Source organism: Empidonax traillii, unplaced genomic scaffold (assembly GCF_003031625.1).
Source record: "Empidonax traillii isolate 1590-97213 ecotype Southwest subspecies unplaced genomic scaffold, ASM303162v1 scaffold9:size3134949, whole genome shotgun sequence".
Classification (NCBI taxonomy): Eukaryota; Metazoa; Chordata; class Aves; order Passeriformes; family Tyrannidae; genus Empidonax; species Empidonax traillii.
Window position 1 is genome coordinate 3,102,238 of NW_020955202.1, and position 27,463 is coordinate 3,129,700.

Sequence of the window (27,463 nt, forward strand, 5' to 3'; positions counted from 1 at the left end):
TCAGGAGAATCGCATGGAGAGAAGAGTGCACAAGAGAGCTGGTTGATTTTCAAGGATCACCCAGGCCAAGCTCAAGACTGGCCCACTGCACTGTGCAGGAAGTTGGGCAAAGGTCACAGGGCAAGACTTTCCCTCAGCAGACTTTTGGGAACACTGAAATGTGATATTACCAAGCTGCTGGGCCCTGATGTGATACACTCAAGGGTGCTGGGGGAGCTGGCCAATGACATTGCAAATATCAAAACCTGGCAATTTTTGATAGGTTCTAAGGTCTAGAAGAGGGAAAATATCCCTTCCATTTTCAAGGAACGCAAAAAGGAATAATTCAGGGAACTACAAAGCTGGTCAGGCTCACCTTGATCCCTGCAAAAGTGATGAAGCAAATCTTCCTGTAAGCCCTTTCTGTACATAGATTGGACGAAGGTGACTGGAAACAATCAGCATGGATTTATGAAAAAAAAACATGCTTGACCAGCCTCATAGCCTTTTATGGTGAGATGACTGGCTCAGTGGATGAGGAGAGCAGTGGATGCTGTTTATTGTGGCTTTAAAAAAGCTTCTGAAAGTCTCTTCTAACAGCCTCACTGACTAATGAAGTAGGGGCAAAACAAGGAGACAGAGAGGTGGACAGAAATCTGACTGTACTGCTGCACTCAAAGGGTTATGATTAGTGGCATAAAGTCCACCTGAAGGTCAGTCAGTATTGGTGTACTCTAGGGACTGACACTGGGGAAAGCATTGCTTAACATCTTCCTTAACGACCTAGATAACAGGACAGAGTTCACTATCAACAAGAGTGTAAGTGGGGGAGTACACCAGATGGATGTAGTCCCATTCAGAGGGACCCTGGCCAGGACACAGAAATGGGCCAACAGGTAGCTCTGCAAGTTCAACAGAAGGACATGCCAATCCTGCACCTGGTGACGACTGACAATAGCCATCAATACAGGCTGGGGGCCAATTAACTGGAAAGCAATGCTGAAGTGAAGAGCATTGTGGTTCTGGTGAATACCAAGCTGATCGTGAGCCAGCAAGGTGCACTTGCAGCACAAAGATCAATAGTCTCCTGGGCTGCATTAGGAAAAGTGTTGCCAGCAGGTCAAGGGAGGTGATCCTTCTCCCTCCTCTCAGCCTTGGTAAGAAACATCAGGCGTGCTGGGTTCCGTTCTGGGCTCCCCAGTATAAGAGACATGGACAGTACTGGAGAAAGGCCAATGAAGGACAACAAAGTTAATCAAGGGTGTGTAGCACTTTGTCTTGTCAGGAGAGGCTGGGAGATCTGGGACTGTGCAGCTTAGAGAAGAGAAGGCTTGGGGAGATTTTACCCATGTCTATAAATACCTGATAGAAAGGAATAAAGACAATAGAAACTGACTTCTCACTGGTGTCCAGCGTTTAAACATAAATAAAGAGAACTTGCTTACATGACGACATTCAAACACTGACCCAGAGAATATGTTGAATCTCCATCCTTGGAGACATTTGAAACTGAACTGACATGACCTTGAACTGATACTGCTCTGCGTAGGTCCAAAGGTCCCTTCCAAACTGAATGATTCTGTGATTGCACTTGGTAGAAAACAAGTAAAGACCCGTTAAATTTGATTCTTGGATAGAGAACTGTTCTATTAATAGATTCAACCTGGTTTAGGGCTCTGCCGCATGCATAGTTTGCATTCGTATTTGGCTTATTTGATGTAGGTGGTCAAGAAAGTAAATTGAGCATAGGAAGGCAGGTCCTAAATATTTACACTAATAGCTGAATGAACATTAAGGAAAACTGACAGATATGGAGCTAATTCTGGAATGCTTTCAATGCAGTTTGTAAGAGAATTTGAACCTAAGTCCACCCACCAAGACTAAGCTGCACTAACTAGCTATCACTTACACAGCTGTTTTGGATTTATGTGAAATACAATACAAACCCACTTTAGATGCCTCTGAGTATCTTCTTGGTTGAATATCAGAACACTGTTTGTTCAACTGGACTACCTTAACTTGAACAAAAAGATAAGGAATGACACATCCAGTAGAAAGAACTCACAGAAACACCCCCTATTAAAAAAGTAATATCCTTACCTTATGGGCTAACTCATCTGCTTAAATAAACAAATCCCACTATAGTGGTGTAAATAAGAGGTATATTTAAATTCAATTTTTAAAAGCTTCATTTAAAGGGAATTGACTTGATTAGAAGCTTAAAAAAAAAAAAACACAAACCAACAAAAACCACCAAAACAACAAACAACTGGAATGGCCAGGGGTTTTTTTAGCCCAGAAGTGTCTTGCATTAAGAAATGTCTATTATTCCTAAGCTAATGAAAACCACATCAAGTCATCAGAAGATTAATACTGACCTTTTAAACGATGGTGCTAGTAATCAGATAATCCTTATGAGTTACTCAGATAGTTACTAATCAATTTATCATTTAATAATTTATATTGCCATAAACACCTAATCTCTCAGCATTTGTCTCTGCTGTTTCCTTCTCTCTTTAATCATGGATGAAGTACGAACCACTCACCTTCACAGGCAAGGTTCTTGATATGCAACCTAAATGACTGGGATCAAGATTAGTAATGCTGTAGGCAAATGTGTCATCTGGGGGCACGTAAGTGAAAGTCTAAAGCACGCTAATCTCAACAATTAATGGCAATAAAACCTAACTCCAAAACTGATAATCGAGACCAATTTTATGGACAGATCAGTTCTCACACATTAGCCTACCAAGGAGAAGTATCCCTTATCCTGCTTAATTCTACATCACTATTTTATTATCTCAAGGAACCTTACATTTGCTTTAGCTTTCTATATGTAACTGGATACAGCAATTGCCCACAGCAATTGTGCCTGTAGCAATGGTCCCTACCAAAAATTAATTAAGGACTAGAATGGTGGGAAGGAGAGATTTGATAGCTACCTACAAAGGGAGACTGATACTAACATAAGATTGCTGTGAGTATAAACAAAGATAGCCCTACAGATCTCCAGCCTGATTATGAGATTGGCATACCATGTGGTTGATAAAGATGCTTGCAAGAGAACCTGCATACAGTTTTAGGCAGTTATACCAAACACCAGTGCTTGAATGGTGCAAGGCCATTCCGTTTCCATTTAAATAGAAAAGAAAAACCTTCATGGTCACATACCTCATTGCAACATTGCTGCCATCAATAACTATTGGCCTCAGGTTGTCACCATCCTCTGTCACATCCTCCTGCAGTGGAGACTCTGACCTCTGAGACTCTAGGGAAGACGCTTCACGTATTACACTAGTGTTAGCATTAGTTACAGTCTGATCAGTCTCAGTTTTATTCCCAAGTTTGACAAGTTCTCCCAAAATATCATTTATTAAAGCATCAGTACCAAGTTTATTGAGTACAAGTTGAACCTGCTCTTCAGAGTAACCCAACTTAAGTGCAAACTCCAGTTTGGTTTGATATTCTTTCACCACATCAGGGGGTTTTTTGACTTCCTTAGGTACTATCTGAGCCTCTTCTATCCTAAAGTCTTGCAAGATTTCATTTCTTTTTAGTATATGAGGCTCTAAGCAAGGAGATCGGCACAGCTCTCGGTGAGTTTTAGGCAATAAATGTGACTCCGATGCAGAATTATTCAGTCTCTCTGAATCATTATCAGAATTTGTGCTTTCTTCAGAGTCACAGCTGGAGCTTCCGGAAGTCTCTTCAGATGCCTCTTTTTCTACATCTTCTTTCCTAGAATTAACCTTATCCATTGTTGGCTTCTCCACCATTGACCAAGGTACAATTGCATTTATTTGTGTGCCAGTGCTCCCCACATAAAGGTGGCCTAAGTCATGCCCCAGATGATCCTTCAAGCCCATGAAGCTGCTGCATGTACTTGACTCCACCTTGTTGTTTTTCATGTATTCCTGAATATAAAGTGTTCCGTATTCCTAAAGAGAAAACAAAAATGTTGCAACTGGTTACATGCTTTACTTGTTTTGTACTTCCTTGCTGCTTCCTCAGAACTGCATTTATTCTCTCCCAGCAGAGAAACAGGACCTTTTTCTTTCTTTAAACATGGAAAACTTTTTGTGGGAAAAACTTTTCCGAAGGCACATCCATATCTAAGAGGATAAATAACTACGCATTCTGAGTTTATCAAACATTTTCATTTACACAATTCTAGAAATGGATTTATGAAAGAATACGAAACCAAGCACTGCAAGTTTACCTACTGTAGCACAAAGACAGGAGTCTGTCATGATTTAAAAACAATGAGATATTTCTTCTAGCTTAAGTCTATATTGTAACAATGAAAAAAATGCAACTATAAAATAAAAGTTCTAGAAAAGCTTTTTCAACTAAATATCTTAAACTATGTTGGATAGAAAGAAATTAGCATAACACTAGATTATCTGGCTTATTAGTAACAGAAAACATGATTAAATAAAAACTTACTGGCCCTGAAAGACACTATCTGTTCAAGTGAATACACTCAAACTACTTCTGAATTCCCTTATAAAGTTATACTTAAGTCAAGAAAGACTAATTGCTCTCAACAGAGTGCTAGTCCATACACTATTTAGGGACATGGTTAGATCTAATGGCCAATAAAGCCAATGGAAGTCTTTGCACTGACTGGAACAGATCATTTATCAAGCCAACAAAATTAAAAGCTGATTTCAACTCTTGGACATGGACAAGCCTTTTGCTGAATCAAAACTATACATATATAGATAGGAATCACTTACGAAGAATGGAAGAACACAAGCTGCAGTTTTGTGGACTTCATACACTTGCCATATCAGTTTTTCTGGAGGAATTTTGCATATCAGTAATTGTTCAGAAGTTAGCCACCCAGTTCATCACAAAGATTACTTCCACAACTTACACTTAAAGGCAGATTGCTCTGTCTTTCCCTTACTTTGGTCTTTTAAGTAGGAATATTTGCTAACTGCTCCAATAAAGTAAAAGATAAATTTTTTCTCATAAATAAAAATGGACCATATGGACCAATTGTACGGCAGGGTTACCATGAAAAAGAAGAATTTAAATTAAGGAAAGACTATGAAACAAAGAGTTTTTTCACACTTCCATCTTGCAAGGCAGAATATAAAACAAGATATAGAGGCAAAGGACTTCATTTGAACTTGATAGATACACTACAGACAGTAATTTCATCAAGGAGGACATACTGAGAAAGAACATGTCCAACAGAATCTCTTGACCTATACTCATACAAATTACAGGTACGTCTCATGAAAAACCAAAATACATTAATTCTCCCATCCCCTTAGAGGTGAGCATTTAAGAATGACCCAATATTTTTAAAATACACTGTACTCCGCTCTTCTTAGGATAATGATTTTAGAGTGTGCACCAGAGAAATTTATCCAGGCTTAAGATTAGAGAGAATCAAACAATCAAATCCGTGGTTCAGTAAAAGTAGACTCTATAGGCACTGACTGCCAAGACATCACTGCTCTGGTGGAGCTTTTTGGTTATGAGGCACAAAACTTACTTTACCTAGTTAAAATAAATAAATCTATCTATCATCAATATTTTGATCTCCAATGCCTTAATCCAGGCAAGACTGACAGAAAAAAACGCAAAGTTTTATTTAGATCTTATCTTGTTAAAAAGCAGTAGGACCGTAATTCTCAGGCAGTGTATTAATGAATATTGCCTTCTCTTATCTCAAAGCCTTAGGATTTCAAGCAACACCACATATTAAATACAACAAGAATTCAGGAAATTAACCTTTTCTCATGGTGATTTATTAACTAAGATAATACACTCGATAGTACAGAGTTAGTAACAAATCACAATATCCCAATAAAAGGATACAGTTAAAAAAACCAACACTGTGGCCTTCACAGAACTGACACCACAAAAAAAAAAAAATTAAAACAAATCGCAAACAAGCAGCCCCTATTGGAAGCCAGGCTGCTTAGCAACTGGCCTCCAGTTGCTAGGATGCGCTCCTTTAACATACCATCATGAATACTAGCACAGCGAAAGAATAATTTGGTATGAACAAAAGCCCATGAAAGAGAGCGGGACTTAAGTGCGTCTGGTTTCCCCTCCGAGAACAATGCAGCTGCCAAACCAATCTGGAAGCCCCGACATCATTGTTCCACCAACCCCACAATCTGCTCTGACTCGAGGAAGTCTAGTTAATGGGCAACACTTTTAAGCTGGACTGAAAAGTTGAGCTGGCTCATGTACCGCTGCTGCAGAATACAGGGAGATAATGGGTCACTGCCTAAATCCGTGTACTGTGAAATGTCATTTTAGTATTGAACTAAAAGTGGAGGGAGGGGGTTTTTTGGAAGGGGGGGAAGAGGAGGTTGCATATTAACAGCATCAAATAATGAAAGTCTGAAGTGCATAGATTAGAAAGAGGATTTTTTTTTTTTTACTGTTAGTTAAAATAATACTTAAGTCATTCTCCAATCGCTTCTTTCTTGAAGTTTAAGTTCTTTACAGCAACTACAAGCATAACACCCTCCAGTGGGATTCAAAGAAGTCACTAGCATATGAATGTGTCTGAAGATCAGGCATTATATGAAACGTACTTTAGATGATTTGCACATCAACTGCGTATGAAAAATGACCGTAGACTGAGCTTGGTCCATTGTTAGAAAATATACATAATCAGCCTCACATCTATCTGCTTTTAGTCTCCTGTCAATCTCCATCGTGCTTCAATATACAATTGTTTATCTTGCACAGAACTCTACTGTTTTTCAGTAACTATTTAAAGAATAGAATAATAAAAGCAGCAGCTTTAACATCTCCCACATACAGAATATAGTCACTATACTATTGCTTTAAAAGGTTAGTTAAAATTATGTTTTTACTCTAAACCCAAAGCTAAAGATTTTTAAAATAGTTTTGCATAAGCAGCACACTATTCCTGGCATTTGGCCTAAACCCTGCACGCAAACTGCAATTATTTTCAGGAAAATTTTTACAATGCCTGTGAACTTTGTACATCATATCCATGGTCAGTAGCATCTCTTAGAAACACTACACTTTGGAGCTCACATCATGATGTCCTTTATGAGATTCATTGATTAGAACCATGAAAATCAGATGTCACTGTTGAATGCTGCCAATTATTTTATCTTGATCTGGTTAGTGAACAGCAACGTGCCAGCCAGTCATTTTGAATGAATTTGTATTCTAAATAAACACTAGTGTACCTCTATACAGGACACTGAAGCTTGTGAAAACTAGAAAAGGTCACACTTATCCAAGGAGTAACATCAGCTAAGAGCTCCTTACTTAGAATGAACTCTCATTACACACATATGGTTTTAAAGTATGCTTTCATATCAACGCAATATAGCTAAGAAAAGCATCTACTATGAATTCTGACTCAAACAAGAGCCAAACAAACAAAGTAATAAAAAAAATTCCTGTCAAGGAAGTCTTCCACTTTTGGTTATGCTCACAGTTTAGTAAAAGAATTCTATGAAATTTTATTTATGAAAAAGTCAGTAAAATGGCTAACTCCCAGTTTAGACATAGCTATGACAACATAAACTTTAAACTGTAGCCTGTTTAAAAGTACAGTATCTAACATTATTTTCACTGTTAAAGGCCTAAAATACTGTGTCAAAGACATTTATCGAGTATAAATGTAATAATCCAGGCAAGCACTGTACAGTTACATTGCAGAAGTGTAATCTTTTCTCATTTCTTAGATGTCACCACTATTTTCCACTAACCATCAACAAGCAGCCCATTGATTCACCTTCACACAAACCAGAAATATTTCTCAAAGAAATGTGATTTCTCAAAGGCAAGTAGATCATCTAATCTTTTACTGCATATTCAGAATTTTTTCCACTTACAATTGAGCATAAGAGAAGCAATTTAATGCAAATTTAGTTCACAAAGGAAAATAACGAGTAAAACAGTGTGTCATGTGGCATAGTATAAGAGAAATTGGGTATTCTCAAAAGACCATCAAAAAGTTTCTGAAGATAAATTCTATAAGGAAATACTTCAACATATTTTCACATAGGCAGACTTTTTCTAAGTCTTCTATATATGAAATGGAAAATATTGAAATCAGTTTGTTGCAACACTCATTACTTGCACAAACAGAAGTGCAGAGTTGCTCAGAAAAGGAAATAAAAAAAGAATGGATCCAAAAGATACTGCAACAATGCAAATAAAATAATGAATATGTAATAAATACCTACTGCTGTAGTTTCTATGTATTTAATTACCATTGTATTTCAGCGAGTGCTGTTGTCTGCATCATTCTATCCAACAAAGGAGGGATGTCCCATTGAACAGATTGGTTAATGCTCTGGGGCAACAGATGTCTACTGGAACTGCAGGAGACCAGCAACTGGTGGCCTGCCCATCTTCTGAAAACTTTCAATAGACTCATGCATATGTTCACACAATAGGGCATGTGGTAGAAATGCAAACCTCTTTTTAACCCTTTTATATGCTCTCTTTCCCTCCCAACTGATATATGAAGGTCTTTGTTTTGATTTTGGTTTTTTTTGGTTTGTTGTTTTGTTGGGTTTTTTTCTTTTCTTTACAGGATCCTTGGAACACAGGCTCATGAAGTACACTGTGTTTGTTCTTCAGCCTAACATCTGAAGTCAAAACATAAACCAAAACAGATTAGAAACTTTATAAAAAAAGCCAGGCTAGATCTGACACACTGATATCTAGTTTTCAAAGCACAAAACGTTTGACTGGAACGTCTGAGAGCATCCTAATGCTCTATCTTACACTACAGTATCTTCAGATAGCCCGCAATGGAGCTCTTCCTATTTTCACAAACACAGGACATTTCATCCATTGTATGGTATAATGGAAAAGGGTTTTGATTTTTTCTCTTACAAGTTTTTTCAACTACTTACAATGTAAATAATAGCCTATTTGCAAAAAAAGGGTTAATATCTATAAAGTTGAAACCTCTCCATCTCCCCACTGGGCTAGAGAGAATTTGTTCTGTTGATGGCTACTGCCTACCATTTTCAAATTCTGGGAAATGCACCAATAACGATGCTTTTCAAAGTTCCTTAATAGAACACACTGGGAGATATCATTGCTCTTTAATATACTTAGTCTCAAGTCATAACTGGTTTTCTTTCCCTTTTTTTCCAAGAGACACCCAAAGTGTGCAAATCTCAGCTGGCACACACGCTAGCTCATTGTCCAAATGCAAACTGGTAACACTGAAACACCTGAAAGGTGAAACATCCCATTTGTGCAGAGAGAAGCCCATATACTTACATTCGCTGGAAAACACACAGACATTGGTTTCTCGTAGCTGTTCCAGAAGCAACTCCTTAACGCGATTTCAGCTGCAGACTTCAGGCAAGCAAGCAGAACAATGAATGGACGAACAGATGGACCCGCGATGTCTTTGCTTAACCTATTACTGAGCAGCCGCGGAGCCAATCACGACCCGGAGAGCTCACAATTAGTTGGCCAGGCAGATGCAAGGCAACCTCCCCACCCTGCATCAGGTTCGGAGGTTTCTAAGATAAGCAAGTTGATGTCATTCTCAGGGTCTGCCCCGGGCAGCATGTGTATTAACGAGGGGTGTGCAGCAACAATAGGCCATACAAAAGAGACTAGCAGGCAGCTGCTGTATGAGAGCCAGAGTCATTAGGGAGCAGGCTGCCAACAAGAAACACCTGGCTTGGGCAGACTTCGGCTTCTCCTCATTGTTTCTAATTCACGAAACAAAGAAAAGAATTATTTTTTAAGTAGTAAAAATTGTGAGTTTCTATTAAAATATATCAGTCTTAAGGAATATAATCCCCTCTATTGTGGAAACAAAAAGTTCTTTGTCAGGAAAAATATTAAAGAGAAATAAATCTATCAGTAACTATTGCAGTCCCTTTTTCTTGTTAGCAAAATTAATCATAGGGGTATAAAAAAGCACAAGGAGGTATGAAAGGAGCCCACACTAAGTACTGAAATGTATTCAGAAACAGCTTTCTGAATTTTCTGACACTTTTGTACATTAGTCAGTAATTGAAACAAACTTGCATTTACACATAGCTCTTAGAGGACCTGTGCATAATTTCAATGGAAGGTGAAAGTGACTAAATTAAAACCACATAATATTAATGTGTGGAATAATGGATATTTTTAAGCAGAAGAAACATTAGAGCACTTGATAGAAAGGAACTATGAACCACTCTTTTGTTCTCTAGTCACTCATATTTGTTTGCAACAGAACTTCTTTCCTTTTTTTCCCCCACAGATCTGTTCTAGATGCCAAGATCTTTCCATCTCTTCACAATGACAGAATATTTGAACAAAAGTCTGGAGCTAGACTATAGCCAACTTTTTATTGTCTTTATTTTTAATTGAAGTAAGCCACAAAAAACACAAACTCCAGTCCACATCTTCCCTCACTGCCCAACATTGTCATTGCCTGACACAGATATTTAGCAATATAAAACTAGCAAGGTTTGATCCTAGAAAAAAAAAAGTTGAGGACTGTGGACTTTCAAGTAAGAAGTGGCCACTGCTGATAACTTCAGTGAAGACAGGTCAACACACAGAAGGAAGGAATTCCACATTTGCAAGCGTTCATCTGAATGACTACTAGAAAAGCATATTTAGTAAACTTCAGCATCATTACATGACTAAAAGCAATACTGAGAACGACAGAGGCAGCTGTTGTCCTCTGCTTGCGAGGACAGGCTAACTGCTGGGAAATATCTACTGTGATATAAAACAAAAAAACAAACAATGCGAATAGGTTTGTTAGAACTGTTTAGAGTAACTTCTCAAGCTTTATGTGAACATTAAAGCAATTCAACATAGTAAAAGAAATGACATACCATCAGGCTATTACATTGATGCATTTATCATGTGCCGAGATATTAAGCTTCAAAGAAGAAACCCCGACTATCATTTCTCTGCACTATTCATTAAACACTCCTAAAAACAACTACTAACACCCCAATTTTTGGGGCTTTTAAGTCGGAGGCAGGAGGAGACTCCTCACTAATTTCTGCCGCTGTGAACACAAAGAGTGAGAGAAAGCTACCCACGAGCACAGTGGGATGCCTGATCTCCAGCACTGGATTAAGCCTCTTTGCAAACAGTGAATAAAAGCAGTGATCTGAAAAAGCTAATCAGTCCCTGCTGTGGTATTTAGACTACCTCAGTTGCCAGTATTGGATAACGTTAAGCATATTAAAACTTCTGTAAGCAAAATAGGAAACCAGTCCAGTTCATCTGTCCAAGAACTGTCCATAAATGCAATCAGGATCACTTGGCTAGTCGTTCATTGAGTATCTCCCTGATCAGAGCCAGGTATTTCTTTTGCAATACCAGAGATGCTCGCTTAGCAGAGGACACGATACCCTTTACAGACATCTATAACAAACAGAACTCTGTAGCAGAGAATTGGTGTACTTAGGGCTCTACAAGCACATCTAGAGCAAGTCTATGATCTGGCTTAGAAATCTGCCTTAAAAAATCTGCCTTAAGAAGACATTCACTCACAAAGATCTGCCCCCTCTATGACTTCTATAGTGACAATGAGAATACTGTCCTGTCCCATGTCCCTCCTCAATCCCCCATACCCCAAGTCCCCATCTTCAAGGAACGAGGGCTAAACTTCAGTTGTAGATTAATGTTCATGAAAACACTATGCTGCAGCATTTTGACCAAAGTAAGAACAGATACAATCTGAAGACCTAATGTTATACTGTTTAATTTACTGCAAATTCTAGCAAGCTGTAGTTGCACTAATTAAGGAGATATTTTCTAATTCTACCTTGTGTACTACATCAGATGCTTAAACCAGCTTCCTGTTCTGGAAGCATCTTCTCAGTTCTCCCCTAAAATATGTTGGGCTGTCCAAGGTATACAAAGTGTCAGACAGTCCTATTATATCACACTTGTGATGATAAAAAAGCATTCATATTAAGGTTTAACTAGTACATGAGGCTTCCTTCTGGTAATGATGAGCTCACCAAAGACACTTTAGTATAAAACAGTGTAGCTCTCCCATCAAATCTGTGAAAAGCTATAAGAGTATCATTAGAAGGTATTACAGCACAGAAGGACATGGCAAGTTGTACTTCTTGTGCTAAAACCTCCAAATCCAATAACTAGTTCAACAATTTTCTATTACCATACCAGAAATACAAAGGGTCAGTAAGTTAAATCTGGTCACCAAAATACAGAGCAAACACAACAGCTCCTTCAAATTTCTGGTCTTGCAAGATGAACAAGCTATAAAATCCTATTTTTGTGGCTGCGAGGTATTGGATATTTTGTACAGTGCTCGTCAGGTCCCTAATGCCACTTGATTAAACAGCAGGACAGCACAAAATCCTGAATTGCCTGGAGGTGATGATCTTGGAACTCTGTGGTAGAAGATTTCCGAATGGCACACACCAAGGTGATGGGATGCTGTAGAGAGACACAGACAGGAGTGAACGCCTCAGTTTGCGGGAGGGGTGGAAAAGAGAGCATCCCCCACACACACTGCCCAGTTTGGTATGAAAAGCATGTGTGTAAGGATCAGAAAGACCTGAGGAAGAGCTGGAGCATCTGTGAAATTCAGCCAGCATGGTCTGAAGATATAAAGGAAGCGCTATTAAAAAGGGGAAAAAAGTCTCCCATCCCTTCCTCCCTCCCCCCCCCGCCAAAAAAACCTAGTTCCAGCCAACTTCTGTTGTTTCAAACACATTGAAAACAAAGGCTTATTTAAAAATAAACTATTTTATGCCAGCATACAAAATGGTCATTCTGTAACTCAAGTGGTATTATTGCAGCAATTAGAAAGACAACTTGTCCCATAAAGTATTTAATTATCTTTTATTGTAGAACTTTATGCTAAGCCTGCAATAATAGATGATGCATTTGCAAGAATACACTGCACAAGTTAAAACAACCACATACCATTGCATTTATAAAATAGAAATGAAGGCTGTATGCTACAGCATACAACTCACCACTGTGTCATTGCAAAATACGCTACAGTTACCGCTGAACTTGAGAGCTGCAAGGGAGATCCTTATCTTTAAAATTACAAGGTGGAAACACAACAGAAATTCTTTTCCAGTTAGTATGTGAAGAGATGCAAACTATCCTAAGTAGAACACTTGAAAGAAGTTTACCTAGTTTGGAGGAATGGTAAGTGGTGCTCCAGACTTTATCTACACACATTCACAAAAACAAACAAACAACCACCACCACTCTACAACCATATAGAAGAGCTAATTAAATGACCAATAAAAAGTGGTCATTAATTCAGAAAAAGGACTGATATTATGATAAAGATGACTACTGTTTTGCCTAGAGAATAACCATCCTTTAAAAAGGACGTATTTTACAATAAGGGTCAACTGTATTTTCAAATTCAATGTAAATGTTTGTAGAAAAATATGCACTTCCAAATGCATTAAGGCAAAGTGGTGAAGAGTTTTTTCACTCTTTGAAACAAGACTGATCTCTAGACATCCTTAAAATTTAAAAAGGCAGAGATGCATTTTCCAGAAGGGTATCATCTTAAAAGAAGATCAGAATGCCCACAATTTCTAGTGTTATCCCACTAGATCAGCAGTGTTGACTGCTTGCAAAACTTGTGCAAAACCTGCAACATTTATCGTGATGTCCTCTAATGTTTCCAACAGAAGATTAAACCCCCAAGTTTTATCATAAGTAGTGACTACTTTTTTGCTAACCGTGGTTCAAAACAGATCCAGTGTTTCCTTGTCTGTGGGTAGACAAAGGCAGCGACCATGAGCTGTTCATCATGAGATGACAAGGTGCCTGCCCGCAGCTGCACAATTTGCCTGCATTAGGAGCCCAACAGGCTTGAGCCACACCAACCAACTACACAAAAAGAATAAAGCAGCAATCTGCAACAGCAAGAACACTGGCATCACTGCTCAGTACCACCCTGAAAAGTAGCTCCTGAAATGAAATATTTTTTCTGAAACAGACCTTCATTTTGAAAGTAAATAGTTTTGATCGGGTTTTTTTGGCGCTTTTTTTAATTTTTTTTTTTACCTAGGAGGATGGTGAAAAAGTCATTGTCTCAGCATTGTAACTTCAGATACTCATCGTAGGCACGGATCCCCGTACTATGCTCCTTCCACATTATCACTGAACCACTGAGGTTGGGACAAGACCTCTGAAGGTCATCTTGTCCAAATCCTCTGCTCCAGCAGGAGCACCAAGAGCCAGTTGCCCAGATCCTGTTCAGACAGCATCTGAACATCTCCAAGGATAGAGATTCCACAACCTCTCTGGGCAGCCTGTGCCAGTGCTTGGTCATCCTCACAGTAAAAATGCATTTCCTGATGTTCAGAGGGAACAGTCTATGCCCATTGCCTCTGGTCCTGTCCATGGGCACCACTGAAAAGACCTTGGCTCTGTTCGCTTTGCACACACCCTTTGGGTATTTGTACCCACTGATAAGAAACCCATGAGCCTTCTCATCTCCAGGTGGAACAGTCCCAGTTCTCTCAGCCTTTCCTCCTAGGAGAGATGCTCCAGTCCCTTTATCATCTTCCTGGTCCTTTACTAAACTCATTCCAGTTTGTCCATGTTTTCTTGTACTGAGGAGCCTGGCACTGGAACACACTCCAGGTTTGTCTCACCAGTGCTGAGCACAGGGGGAGGATCCCTCCCTTGACGTGCTGCATTGATCTTTATAACACAGCCCAGGACACTGCTGGCTGCCTCGGCCACAATGACATATCACAGCCTCAAGGATTTACCCATTTTTAAGTGTATGCTCCAACTCAAGTGCGGTTAAAACCCAGCACAAACATACAAGCCACTATAACCACGCCTGCACATGTATACCAGGGCACACATCCAGACTTGATCACGGAAGTCTTGCTTCCAAGGGCAGTAAGTCATGTGGCCAGGAATTTTGGGGTTTTGGGGGAACAGACACACAAGAACACGGCATCAAATGTGCCAGGGAAATATTTTCCTTTTCTAGGCACATAAGCAATACGATCATTTCTGCAGTTTGCCTGGTTACGGTTCAATTTTGCAACTCTGCCTGTATTCATAGCAGCAAATGCCTGTTCTGATACAGCTACTGTTAAGACCCACCCCATTTAGTAAAGTCTTTCTTTAGGACAGAGCTCTCAGCTACCACTTTCTGTGCAAATCCCCCCACCTTTTTATCATATTTAAAAATGCAAATATAAGGGAAAAATACAACAGCTGCCACTAGCACTATGAGGGAGATCTAATACTGTTGTTTTTTTTGCTTTCTTTAAAACTCTACTTAATATCTTGTGTTTATTTCTGTCCTTTTTAGGGATGCAAGAGTAAAAAACATCTTCGGTAATCAAGAAAATTACCCAAACTAAAAATCCTTAAAAAAACCAACAAAAACCACCCTCAAGTTTTTCAAATTCCAGTCTATAGACACCAAAGAGCCCATTCTGTTTCACACACCCTGCCAAAGAAACCCAGGGAAATTCAACCTGCAGCTTTGCTACTTTGATGCTGGGCCTTCCAGCTCTACCAGAAAGTATTCAGGGGTTTGCAAGCCAGGAAGCACTGAAACCCCCTTCCATGCACTAAGATGGAACAACAGGGGAGTGAGAATGTGCTGGTCATTTCTGTATCAAATAGGGGAGCAGTGCTTATTTTAAGATTATAACTAGAGCCTACTCTGTTTAACTTATTTTTTAATTTTATTATTTATTAATTGAAGCAGGCACTGAGATGCAAAGCATACCGGGGGGAAAAAAAAAAAAAAGAAAAAAAAGATTTTCCATCAACACATGCATGTTAAATTTGATCTTTTCCCACTTCCAGAAAGAGTCACGCTGTCTGGATGCTTTCTGAGCATGAAAATTTGAACTGCCTAATTAACTTTCCCTGTGACAATACTGGGCAGCCAAACAATGCCTACAACTGTACATAACGTACACCATCATGCTTAGCAAAGTACTTTTATTCAAATTTGTCCTGTAGAAGAAAATCCTCTAACAAAACTAACACGGTTATGTGAAAAAAAAAAAAAAAGTATTCTCTTCATTTAAATACAAGTTTAAGAGACTTAGCTAGTCAACTTAACATCTTTTATCTGTGCCACAGACTATTATTAAGAGTCTGAAAGGCTCGTCAGAGGAAAATAGGCCTCTCAAACTGTCTAGAGACATGGCCAGGTTGTGTTTCAGGCCATGCTGCTGGCAATAGAGCTCCATAATCTCCAGGGTTCCTGGACAGAGTTCAAGGTGTTAGTTGGACTCTGTGTTGCCCTAAATGGTTTCACAGTGTTATGCTTATTTGAGAGACAATTCCTGTGCCTGTACCACACGGCTGCAGTTGTTCTTTTGGACTGGAGCCTTCTGCGAGATAGCTGCCAGCAGTGGATTTTCTGCAAGACTTTCAACCTTGCCATTTACTCTCTACAGGGATGATAGAGTCAGAGAACACATTAAGATTCAATTTTTTATCCGGATTTAGTTAGTTAAGAATCTGGGAAGACAGAGATGATCATGCAGTTGGTCGAGACATATTTAGTACATAACTGTTCCTTACTTTCCGGGGAAGCCTTTAACAGACCTGACAAGTAGCAACAATAGCCAGACCTTATACAAAGTGGGTTACTGTAGCTGCAAATCCAAGTTCAAAAAGAAATAGAAAGCAAATAGCTACACAGAAGTCTATGTTACTTCCTGTCATTTAAGGATAGCTTTTCTTCAGATTTACGGTATTCCTGAACTCAGGAGAGACTGCCGTAAGTCCCCTGAGCTACATACTCCAGGCTTTGAAATCCCAATATTTTACACATTAATAAAACAGCGTCCTCCCTTCTGTTTAATAACCTAATACATTAAAAAGAGATGAACCATATTAGTGATTTCACATGAGTTTTCCAGGTCTTCACAGTCTCAGAGTCATTTCATTCTGGGCTCAGAAGTCTGCGACTTTTAAAGTAGAAATTAATATTGCAGACCAAATTTTCTTACATTTAGTTGGAAAGCCAGCTAGATTTTAGACCTGTGAACTCATGTACAGATTTCTTCATTAAGGCTAATACTGTGAGACCTTTTGGGCCCCCAGAGCTCACACTTTGCTTTTCAGAGTCCCATCTTGTCATAAAGTTAGATCTGATACAAATGGGAATACTTCATTCAGAACTAGTGATGCTATTAATATTTGGTATTAAATAATTTAGTTTGGAAAGGATCTCTGGAAGTCAGCTAATCCAACAAACCCCCACTTAACACAGGGTCAACTACAGTAGGTTGCTCCACGTCTTTTCCAAGTCAACTTCTGAGTACCTTCAAGGCTGGAGACTCTACAGTCTCCCCAAACACCTGCCCCAGTATTTATTATTTATTTAATATTTATTTCATATTTATTTCATATTTATTTAATATTTATGCTCGCAGTGACTTTTTTTTTTAATCTCCAGCCAGAATTTCTTTGCTGTAACTTGCAACTGCTCTCTCCCTTTTGCTACATGCCTCCAAACAGAGTACTTTGTCTTCTCCATACCCTCAAATTAACCAGCTGAAGACAGCAGTAAGATCTCCCTTAGCCTTCTCTTAAATAATGCTGAACAAATTCAGCTCTCACAGTGTCTCTCTTTGTACACAATGTACTTTAGCACCCTAATCATCCTGGTAGCCATGCACTAGACTTGCTTAGTAAGTCAGTGTCTTCTCCCATCCTTCAGAGATGGACACAGTGCTCCAAATGCAATCTCTTTAGGGCCAAAAAGAGGTAAATGATCACTCTGCTTGACACAATGGCTACACTCTTGCTAATACTGCCTATTTGGCCTTATTACCTATTTCTGCAACATCATCTTGCACTTATCAAGGGATGAGGCTTTACTTTCCACAAAAGGATTCCATGTCAGCAGATGAACTAAACCCTATTTACAATGCCCACTGGAGGCATCTGTTTTCAGTCTGCCTGCTACAAACATTTTCTCATCAGAGCTCCCACAGGCATACCGATGAGTGTATGCAAGCCGAAGATGAACAAATCAAAGTGCTCACAGAAGTATGCAGCAAGAAAGACCAGCCTTAAGACATCTCTTGCAACAGCTATATCTAACAAAAGGGAGCTGATTTGTAACATAAAAGCATCCAAAATTTAGCAAGGTGTCTTGCATGAACTACAGATTGCTACCACAGCCTCACAAAACTGTGGAGCTGCCAGTTTTATGAGACAAATCAGAGGGAAGACCATCACCAAATGTTGAACAAATCCTTACGGAGAGACCATGCATGGTACCAACACTGTTATACTTATCAAAGCCGAAGGACAATTATTCTCAGTCCTGAAAAAGATTGGCTGCATAATTCCACAATGCAAACGCACACTAAGTATCTGTGAGATCTGTAGTTTAGTTTCTCCTAATTTATCAGTCAAGGGTGGTTTACCAAGGGTGGTTTTCACTTATAAGCAACAGCCAACTCAGTGAACAGGGCAAAGAGCTAACAAGAAAGTCACGATTTTGAATGAGTCCTGGCAGTAAAGTCAAACTCCAGCAAGTGGGCACTACCTAAATAAACGCATTTATGAGCCATGCTGTCTTTTGCTGGAACCAGATGAAAGTCACATCAATGTATACATGATACCAGGTGTTATTTCCTTCCACACAACAGCTACAGTAAAAAGCTACTAAAAGACAAGTGAACAAGTGGCTGGGGAAACAGTGGTTGAAGCAGAAAACTCTGATTTTAATCTTTCATCAGTAAGCATGGGCTGTAGCTCAACAGCAACTTCAAGAAACCCAGACTGTAAACCCAACAGTGACAGTTCCAGAAACTCTAATGAGTCCAATTCACAGGTTGGCAAGAGCGGCAAAGTCCAGTTGGCAGCCCAGCAAGACTGGCAGCACAAATCCCAGAAGCAGCTGCTACACAGACTTGCGAACCCAGGTGCACAGCCCTGGGCACTTGTACATCACAGCCCTTCCCTAGCCAGAACAAACCATTTCCAGAGGTGTATCTGACATAACAAATAGCTTGTATTGGAATTACTGCTGAAGAAAAATCATCTGAGGTTTTCAAATTAGTTGAAAGTTTTAAGGTGGAAAGGCCTTAGGGGATGTTGCTGCAAACTATGATGCTCTAGGACTCTCCACTAAGATAAAGTGGATATCTCCATGAAAGTGTTTACGACACTTTTTATAAGAGAACTGTCTCTCATCGAGAATGAGGCCATGCACTGAATCTGGAAAGATTAGATAACTCAGGGATTCAAAGATTAGCTATACAGATGACAAAGGATTGAAGAGGCCTGTTGAGAGTCAGGGCACCAACTATAATGGCAACTGGTAAAGCACAGAGATGAAGAATTAGATACCAGCTACTTACGTTTACAGTTTAAAGAACAAAAGGAGACTAGGGAAGTAGCTTCTGTTAAAGGGAAGTAGCTTCTGCTTAAGGAAATGCAATCTGTCCCTTTTACAGACAATCTCTGCCAAACCACCAAATTTCATTAATCCTAAAATGAAAGATCTAAGTCACAGCAAAAGAGAAATTTTCAGTTCATCAAAAAACTTCAAAGTTTGATGGGACTGATTCACTGATTTCACAACTTAACACATTAGTTTTTACAGCTCATAAGGGAGCATGGCTCACACAAATGGTCATTTAGGAATTACCATGTAAGTTTTTGCCAATTAGCAAAAGGCTCGAGGATTTTACTCTTTAAGATGCTTCCCGGCCTCTGAGCTTTACCTACCCGTAGCAAGCAGAGTGCCTTTCAGGTATTTGCAATAACCTGTGTCATATTTACTGAACACCTCCAGCTTCACTGATTCTCCAGTCGCTGGCACTCCTCTGCAACTTTCAACCACCTCCCAAGACATTCCTTTCATACCAAAAGAAATTACTGTATTTCTTTCATTGGGAGGATTAATAACGTCCATTAAACTTTCCTGCACTCTGAACCACTGAATGTCTTGCTTTGCCTCTCTCTCTTCTCTCTCCACTTTTTTCTCAAAATACTAGTTTCCTATGAAGAAAAATCCTCCCTCCTGAATAAAGCTCCTCACTATTCACCCTCAAGGAAACTATAATTTTAAGATGCAATACATTTTAAATAGTCTGTATAATCCTGCAGAAATTTTATGCAAAGGACTTCTTTATCCTGAAAGAATTTAGAACCAAATCATTTTGGTCTAAAACAGAGGTATTGGGAGCTACATTTGTTAGTGCATATGAAGTTTCTAGATTCAAAGGACGGCAGGTCCTGGGATGGTCTAGCATTCTATTCTGTATTTATCCACCCATACAGACAAGTACATATAAATTTATAAACAGACATCTACCCTCCCAGGGAGGAGGATGACGTATGTCCAATTTTGAAGTGTTACACTGGTATCATAAATCAAGCAAATAAAACCTTAAAAAGGCCAAGCCGACAGGAGAGGTAGTCTGGCACATGCTGTGAGGTAAGTCTGGAAGAATGATGAATCTCACAGTTGCAGAGGATGAGCTTCGTTACTCCCCAGGGCAAACTTTGAAAACGCCTTGTCTGGACCTTTCCAGTCAGGACAGCCAAAGTACAAGTCTTAAAATTAAGGTACACTTTCAAAACATTCTCATTCTGCAGCTATGATTCAAGAATGAATGGAGCTTGAGTTTACCAAAAACCTAAAATAATTCCTTAACTGGGTATTATTTTTGCATGAATGCAAAAGTCAGTATCAAGTATCAACCTCAGCACTTTGTACTAAGCAAAACACAATTTGGATTTTTGGTAGCACAAGCTCAGCCTTTTACACAAGAAACGTGATCTAACCTGAAGTAATCAATCCTGATAGGTAAAAGAGAAATGCCTAGTTCATCTAAGCAGAAAGCCCCAAGGTTATGAAATCCTCCGTCAGTTTGTGCTCATCACTAAACAACTTGGTAATGAACATGCTTTTTGACAGAGCCTCAAGCTGTTACACAAACACATTTAAAGACGCAGAGCTTTACAGTGAAAAATCTCCTCTAAGTCTGGAGATCTGCCTATTCTACAAAGCATATAGAGGAAAAAATACAGACAGTGAGAAAAAAATAATGAAGGGAAAAAAGGAAGAAAAAAGGGAGACAAGGGAAGAGATGGAGAAGACATGGGGAAGAGATAAGAGCAGGTAAAATGCCTCATAACTCTACCAAGAAGGCAATTATGAGCAGATTACAATTGATTTTCTATCTATTTGCTAACTGAAATAACTGCAGTTTGAGACCAGGAGGTAAAAGAAATGACTGCTGCTTATTACACCATCTCACCTCTGTCTTGTTATATTCTACTTTTAACAAATAATTTAGTAATTAAGATGAAGAGTCAATTTCTTCAAGCATAAAAATATGGGCTTGTTCAATTAATGGGTTTCTTGCTTCAAACATACGGCAGAAGTGGTACATTTATTGTAAATATTTAGCAAGCTTGGAGACATGAGGCATTTTAAACATTACTATACAAATAAGAGATATAAAGAATTGCTATACAACAACTTCAGTTTGAGGACAAAAACATTTCAGTCTCTTCAAAGAAACAACTCACTGCAGTCTTGGTACAACATCTGTTTCTCACAGTATCTCAGATACAGTTTTCAGTACCACAAGTCAAAAAAACAAAGTGTAATCACCTTGATCACTAATAAGGTTCCCAGTTAGATGCCATGGCAACAAACACTATGTAAATGAGTGAATGATGAAATATCTCTTGAATAAATTAAAAAAACTCTTATTCACGGCTACCTAGCTACATGTGGGACACTGCTTCACAGAACAGCAAAAGTAGCAGAATAATATTTACAGAAGAGGAAAAGGAGAAGTTTTACATCACACATTTGCTACCCTTCCTCTTAGTTACAATAACCCTCACTCCCACTTGCTTACTACTGTTAACTCTCTATGAAGCACTTCAGTTTTTAAGAATTATTTAAAATACAGACTATGAAGAGATTGATGATTGCAAGCTGAGGCTAGAAAATCCAGACTATGATCTGTTTTAATTAAAAAGTAAAGTGCAACCAAGGAAAAAACTATGTAGACACTAAGTTTTCAAGGGCAGCTATTTTTGGTGTTGTTTCTTGTTTGTTTGTTTTGTTTTTTAATTACTGGTTCTAAACAGAAGTTGTGGATCTGATGCAGAAAACACCAAACAAGATTTCATGGCTTCTGTAATAAAAGAAGTCAAACTAAGTCACAAATCTCCTTTCTACTGAATAGAGTTGCTTAGCCTTAGCCATTTCTGAGTACAACAAAAACTGACCTGAACCAAAACAAGTTCCTCATTTCACTTCACACTGAATTGGGTTTTTTTCCAGATTTTTTGAAGAGTATTTTCAACTGCATGTTGGATGTATAACATCTCACAAAATAAAATCTCATAAGGTTTTCAATTTACCTATGTAAAATTGAACAGTAAATAGGTTTCACCAAATATCAAACTGAATCTCCAATCTTTCCAAGTCTTACAGACTGTAAGACTGGTTTTCTTTAAAAATATGAACAGTTCTGGAACACCAATAGTGTTTTTAAAGGTTTGTACTACCCAGAGAAGCAGGCAGTGAAATCACTCCAGAGGGGTGTTGCTCAACTCAGCAGTCAGCCTGAAATGCACAATCTACACAGATGAGTCAAGTCTGGATAATCCCTTCATGCTCTGTCAGGTTGGGAGTATGGGGTTGTTTTTAAACTGCATACCTTCAATAAATTCCACCTTTCTGCATTTACATTATTAGACAACATTTTTAAAAATGTGTTGTGATTTGCAGATGTGTAAATATATTGCTGGTGGAGTTCTGCCTATCAGGACCTCGTAAATAATAACTGCCTTTTTAAAAAGATTGCAAATGGTAATGTTAATTATAACACCACCGAGTGATTGCTGCCCTGTTGAAGTCCAGGATAGTAATAAAGGTGTAATAACCATGGTAAGGTTTGTAGAGAATCTAAATACCTGGATATGTTTCAACTACCTATATTTGGAAAAGACATAAAGAAAGGAAGTTTTTAAATTCTCAAGACTAAACAGTCTAATTAATAAAAAGGAAGGGGGGACAGAGAGAAAAAAAATTTCCCCCTACTTCCTTAAAATAGTTGCAAATGTTTTAAACTGACGTAACAAATTCTCTTTAAAATAAAAACATGCTTGAATTCATACCCATTCATGACAGATTACACTCTGGAGCATCACCAGATAGAAAATTTATTTCACTAAAATATATCTAATACAATCTTGGAAGAAGTCTTATTTTCAACTTGCAGGCATGCTATATGGGCAAATGGTTCGTGGTAAGGAGACAGTGAAAGAGGAAATACCCTGCCAGTTTGAAAACCCAGACATACTTGAATGGTTTATTTTCCTTCCAGATCAAAGGACTATGCTACTGCTATCTTAAGTATGTCATTAATTGCATAACCCTAAGAGCCGCAATTATGAATTATGTCTCTGCTTTGCAAACACAGATCAAGAGGAGAAGACACAGTAAACACAAAATTTCAATACATCTGCTGTTCAAGAAGTGTGGTCTACTGTTCAGCAGCATGGGCTTACTTAACCCAACTTTCGGCAACACCATCGCTTAAGGGCTATTTGGCCCTCTCAGAGCTACCAAACCAGAATCTGGCACGGGAGTGTCAGACAGGGCCAGGTCCGGCTGTAGAAGGTGATGCAAAGCACAGCCCAGCGGAGTTTCCTCCCCCGGGGGCATTATAAAATAACGTCACCGCTCCACAAATACAACCCTACATGCCCGGCGTTACTCAGACGTGCCTGCAGGATTAGATCCAAAACACACAGGTGACTGAAAATTAATTTTTAAGAGAGATTAAAACTTAAAAGCCACAGCCAGATCTGAGAATGGTGAAGCCAACACTTATTACGGTTCTGTTAAATAGAGCAAGCCAACTTATGCAGACGGTTCTCTCACTCAAAGCGCAGGGAATAAACCTACACTTTCTCATAGAGTTATTAAAAGAAAACCCACAAAACTAACCCCAAAAGTTAGAAGCAGGGAGACGGTAAGGGAGGTAAGAGTACCTGAAATAACTTTTAATTCCTTCTCAGGCTCCCGGTGCCCGCGGGTCCCCGGGACGGCGCAGCCCGGCGGGCGGGCCAGCCCGGCGCTGGGGAAGGGGCACGGCCGCCCCGCCGGCTCGGCCCGCGGCTCCGCCGGGGTCGACAGCGACCAGCTCGGGGAGAACTTCCCGGAGGGACGGGGCCTGCCGAGGCGCGGGGCGATCCCGCCGGCCCCCCGGGGCACAGGGCCGGGGCTGTCTCCTCCCTGCCCGGGAAGCGCCGCCGCGCCGCGGCCTCCGCCGCCCGGGCGACCTCCGCCGGGCGACCTCGGGGAGGCGCCGGGGGCAGGGCCGGAGCCGCGGCCCCGTGCGGACACACGCGCCGGCCCGGCCCCAGCGGTGGGCGGCGCCGGGGCGGGGGCGCGGAGCGGGGCGGCCGCGGCCCGGCGCTCCCCCCGCCGCCATCGCCAGGGCCCGCCCGCGGCCGCTGAGCACCCAACGCCCCCGCGGGCGGCCACCCACCTGCAGCTCGCCGGCAGCCGCCGCCGCGGGCGGGAGCAGCGGCTGCAAGGTCGCCTTCACCTCGCCCGCCGTCGCGCCGCCGCCGCCCGCATCCCCGCCGTGCTGCGGGAGGCGCTGCGCGGGGCCCCGCTGGCCGCCGCTGGGCCGCCCCTCCCTGCTGCCCGCCGGGCAGAGCCGGGGCGGGCGGGGGCACCTGCTGCCGGGGCACCGCGAAACCCGGCTGGGGAACAGCCACGCCCGGGCCGGCCTCCGCAGCGGCCGCAGGGGGGTGGGCAGGCGAGGAACACGACTCCCTCCCCGCGCCGTGGATTCCTGCCGAGGGTTCCCGAAGGCCGCCGTGGTGACCCCCTCCCAGAACACCGCAACGTTACCGGCTGGGGACAGCGGGGAGGGCCAGGGTGGCGCGGCCTGGGCAGCTGGTCCTCCGGCCCGGCAAAGGTCCCGCCGCCATCGGAGAACACCTCCCGGTGCTCAGGGGCGCTCACTGTGCGGATGCCCCTGTGCCCCACTGCCCCTGTTTGCAGCTTGAGGAAGGGCTGTCGGAGAGCTTCTTTGGCAGGGATACTCAACTCCGTCTATGGCAGAGTTGGTAGAGACCTTAATTTCCGTCCCGTGTTCTAATTGCGAGATGTTTCCTCCCACCCCGCAGTTACTTTTATGCAGATGAAGCAATCTACCTCTCGCCATCCCACCCTGCCTTCTGTGCTCCTGCCGAGGCGGCTTAGCGCCAAGAGCTCCTTAGAAGATATGAATGAAAGTCTGGTGTTGTGATTACGGCTTGTAGCTGACGGAGCGTATCGTATACAAGATAAGACATACAGCTATTGCTACTCACAGGCTACAAGTGTGGATATATATAACTGCTATCCGCTCCTGTTCTACTATTGGAGTTTAGAAAAAACTTCTTCCGGTATCTAGCAGAAAATGGGCTAGATATTTTAAATTTTGCATCCAGTTTACACAAATCCTTCACAGAAGGGCCACTTTGCAGTGGTTATTTTTCCAATAAAATGTGATAGATTTGCCTGGGCAAAATACTGTGGAGGCACGGGGTTTATGCTGCTATATATACTTCAATAAACCCTCCCTCTGAGAGCTGGTACAGTCTGTAGAGTGATGACATGATTTTGTTCATTTGACTCATTTATTATAAGGTGTGTTGAATTTTTCAGTGTATCTCTTCCCATCCTAGGTATGAGTTTGGAGGGTTCAGTTCTCAGTGCAAGAGGCCACTTCTCTCCCCTGTTTAGTTACTTACGCGTGCAGAAGGAATTTGAGGCCTCTACTTAACAATAAAAAAAGCTAAAATGCTTGTTCCCTCAGTCCCACATGCTGATTCTGTTTCAAGCCAGAATGGTGTCCAAATGTGACTGTGAATATTAATTTAATAGAGGAAATTGCTGAAAGCAAGACTGAAGAATTAGACACTTGCAGTGCTACTTTGCTGCTTATTATGGAAGCCTTTGCCGGTGATTGAGGAACATATGAGTCAGTTAAAAGCACTGCAGTGCTGGAGAAAATTATTCTCAATTATCAGAATAAGAAAGAACAGAATAATATGGAATTGATTTTGAAACTACTTAAAGTCATAAGAGTTTCACATTATGTTTTTTCTTGTTAAACTATAGTTCTTGATAAGTTTGTGTAAAACATCTTTTTGACCTTATCTGTTCTGAAAAGATTGTGATCCTACAGTATCTTAAAATATGCTACCCATAAACATGAGTTACGTCTGCTCAAATGTGAGGTTTACTCAAAAATGAAGTGAGATGCTTGATGTCATTGTACTGCTCATTGATAAGACCTTATTTCTTCCCCATTGCCTTAGAAAGCAATGTACTTCCCAATTAAAGTAGGTACTTGGGAGTCAGAATCCAGGATTTTTCTGTTCCATGACCACAAAATGGAAATACAGCAGTGGTACCTTGGAAGAAGGGGTTGTAAGTGTTAAAAGACTTTCTCAGGGTAGGACAGTAGAGGCTGGGGATTCATATTCCTCCAGAACTTCCCTCATCTCTCTCTTCCTTCCCCATAGTATGTCCCCAGTCACTCCCACATCACTGTTCTTCGGGTTTTGATGAAGCTCAGAATTTCCGTAGCTTCTTTGGGACTTTCACAAGTTTCATAACACTTTCCTGGTGAGCTAACGGGAAAAAAAGTTGTTGTTAGTGAATGAGAACACACTGGAGGATAATCAGTACTTAAAAGCTAGAAAAGGAAAAATGGGACCTGCTGCCCTTTTTGGAAACCAGAACCTCCTTTGTTTCCAGAATCTGTATTGGTGTAACTACAACATAACAATGCAGAATAGCAAAAGTATATAAACAATACTTTTTCTGTAAAACTGGTCCTATACATATTAACTTTGTTTCCCTTCTGTCTTCTTTATGAATCTCTGTCAAGTCAAACTTTCTTTTGCAGCTTTGCATCAGTTACCGTTTTTTAGTATTAAAAAAATGCACATCTTTTCAGAATGTCTTTACCTTCTCAATTATGCTGTGCATTTAATCTGCCATTTCCTCTCTCCCTTTAAGAGCAACAGCTGTTTTTCAGGACTTGAATATTTTCTGCTTCTGACATAGAGAATACCCCTTGTATTCCTGCAGTTGTCCAGAGAGCTGCCCAGCCCCTATAATTGAACCTACTCCTCAACCTCTTAGTCTGGGAAACCTGCATTTTGTGCCTCTATCCACAACAACCTGCTTCTTAAGTAAATCCCGCCCAAACTCTCTTGATCCAGCTTGTGCTTGAGATTATCAAATATGCCAGAGCAGATAACAGATTTCAGCAGAATGTCAGAGTATTAGTGCCTGCTTCTTTTGTCTTCTTGAATAACTGCTGCTTTACTTGAAGGTCTTGAACATTAAGTCTGTTTCTTGCTGGTTTTCTGCTTCAGTCATTTGAGTATCTTTTACAGGTAGACACTTATCCTTTTCTTCCATTTAACCACAGTAATGGTCCTTGGTTCTAAACTGACATTCTTGAAATGTCTAGAT

At 40.5% G+C, this 27,463-nt stretch overlaps 1 protein-coding gene across 3 annotated transcripts in view; it reads right to left on the bottom strand.

The window, feature by feature from the left end:
* Nucleotides 1-24,922, bottom strand: part of ZC3H12C (zinc finger CCCH-type containing 12C) — a 44,712-nt gene extending 19,790 nt beyond the window's left edge. The window contains exons 1-2 of one of the 3 annotated variants that reach the window (XM_027885015.1): nucleotides 24,839-24,922; nucleotides 3,151-3,917 (exon numbers count right to left, since the gene is read on the bottom strand). In XM_027885015.1, coding sequence (XP_027740816.1) covers nucleotides 3,151-3,887 — 737 coding nt within the window. In that variant the 5' untranslated portion in view covers nucleotides 3,888-3,917; nucleotides 24,839-24,922. Of the gene's footprint in view, nucleotides 1-3,150; nucleotides 3,918-23,967; nucleotides 24,062-24,467; nucleotides 24,561-24,838 lie in introns of those variants that run through there. The other 2 variants (XM_027885024.1, XM_027885006.1) reach the window with 2 other exon arrangements.
* Nucleotides 24,923-27,463: the final 2,541 nt, after the last annotated feature.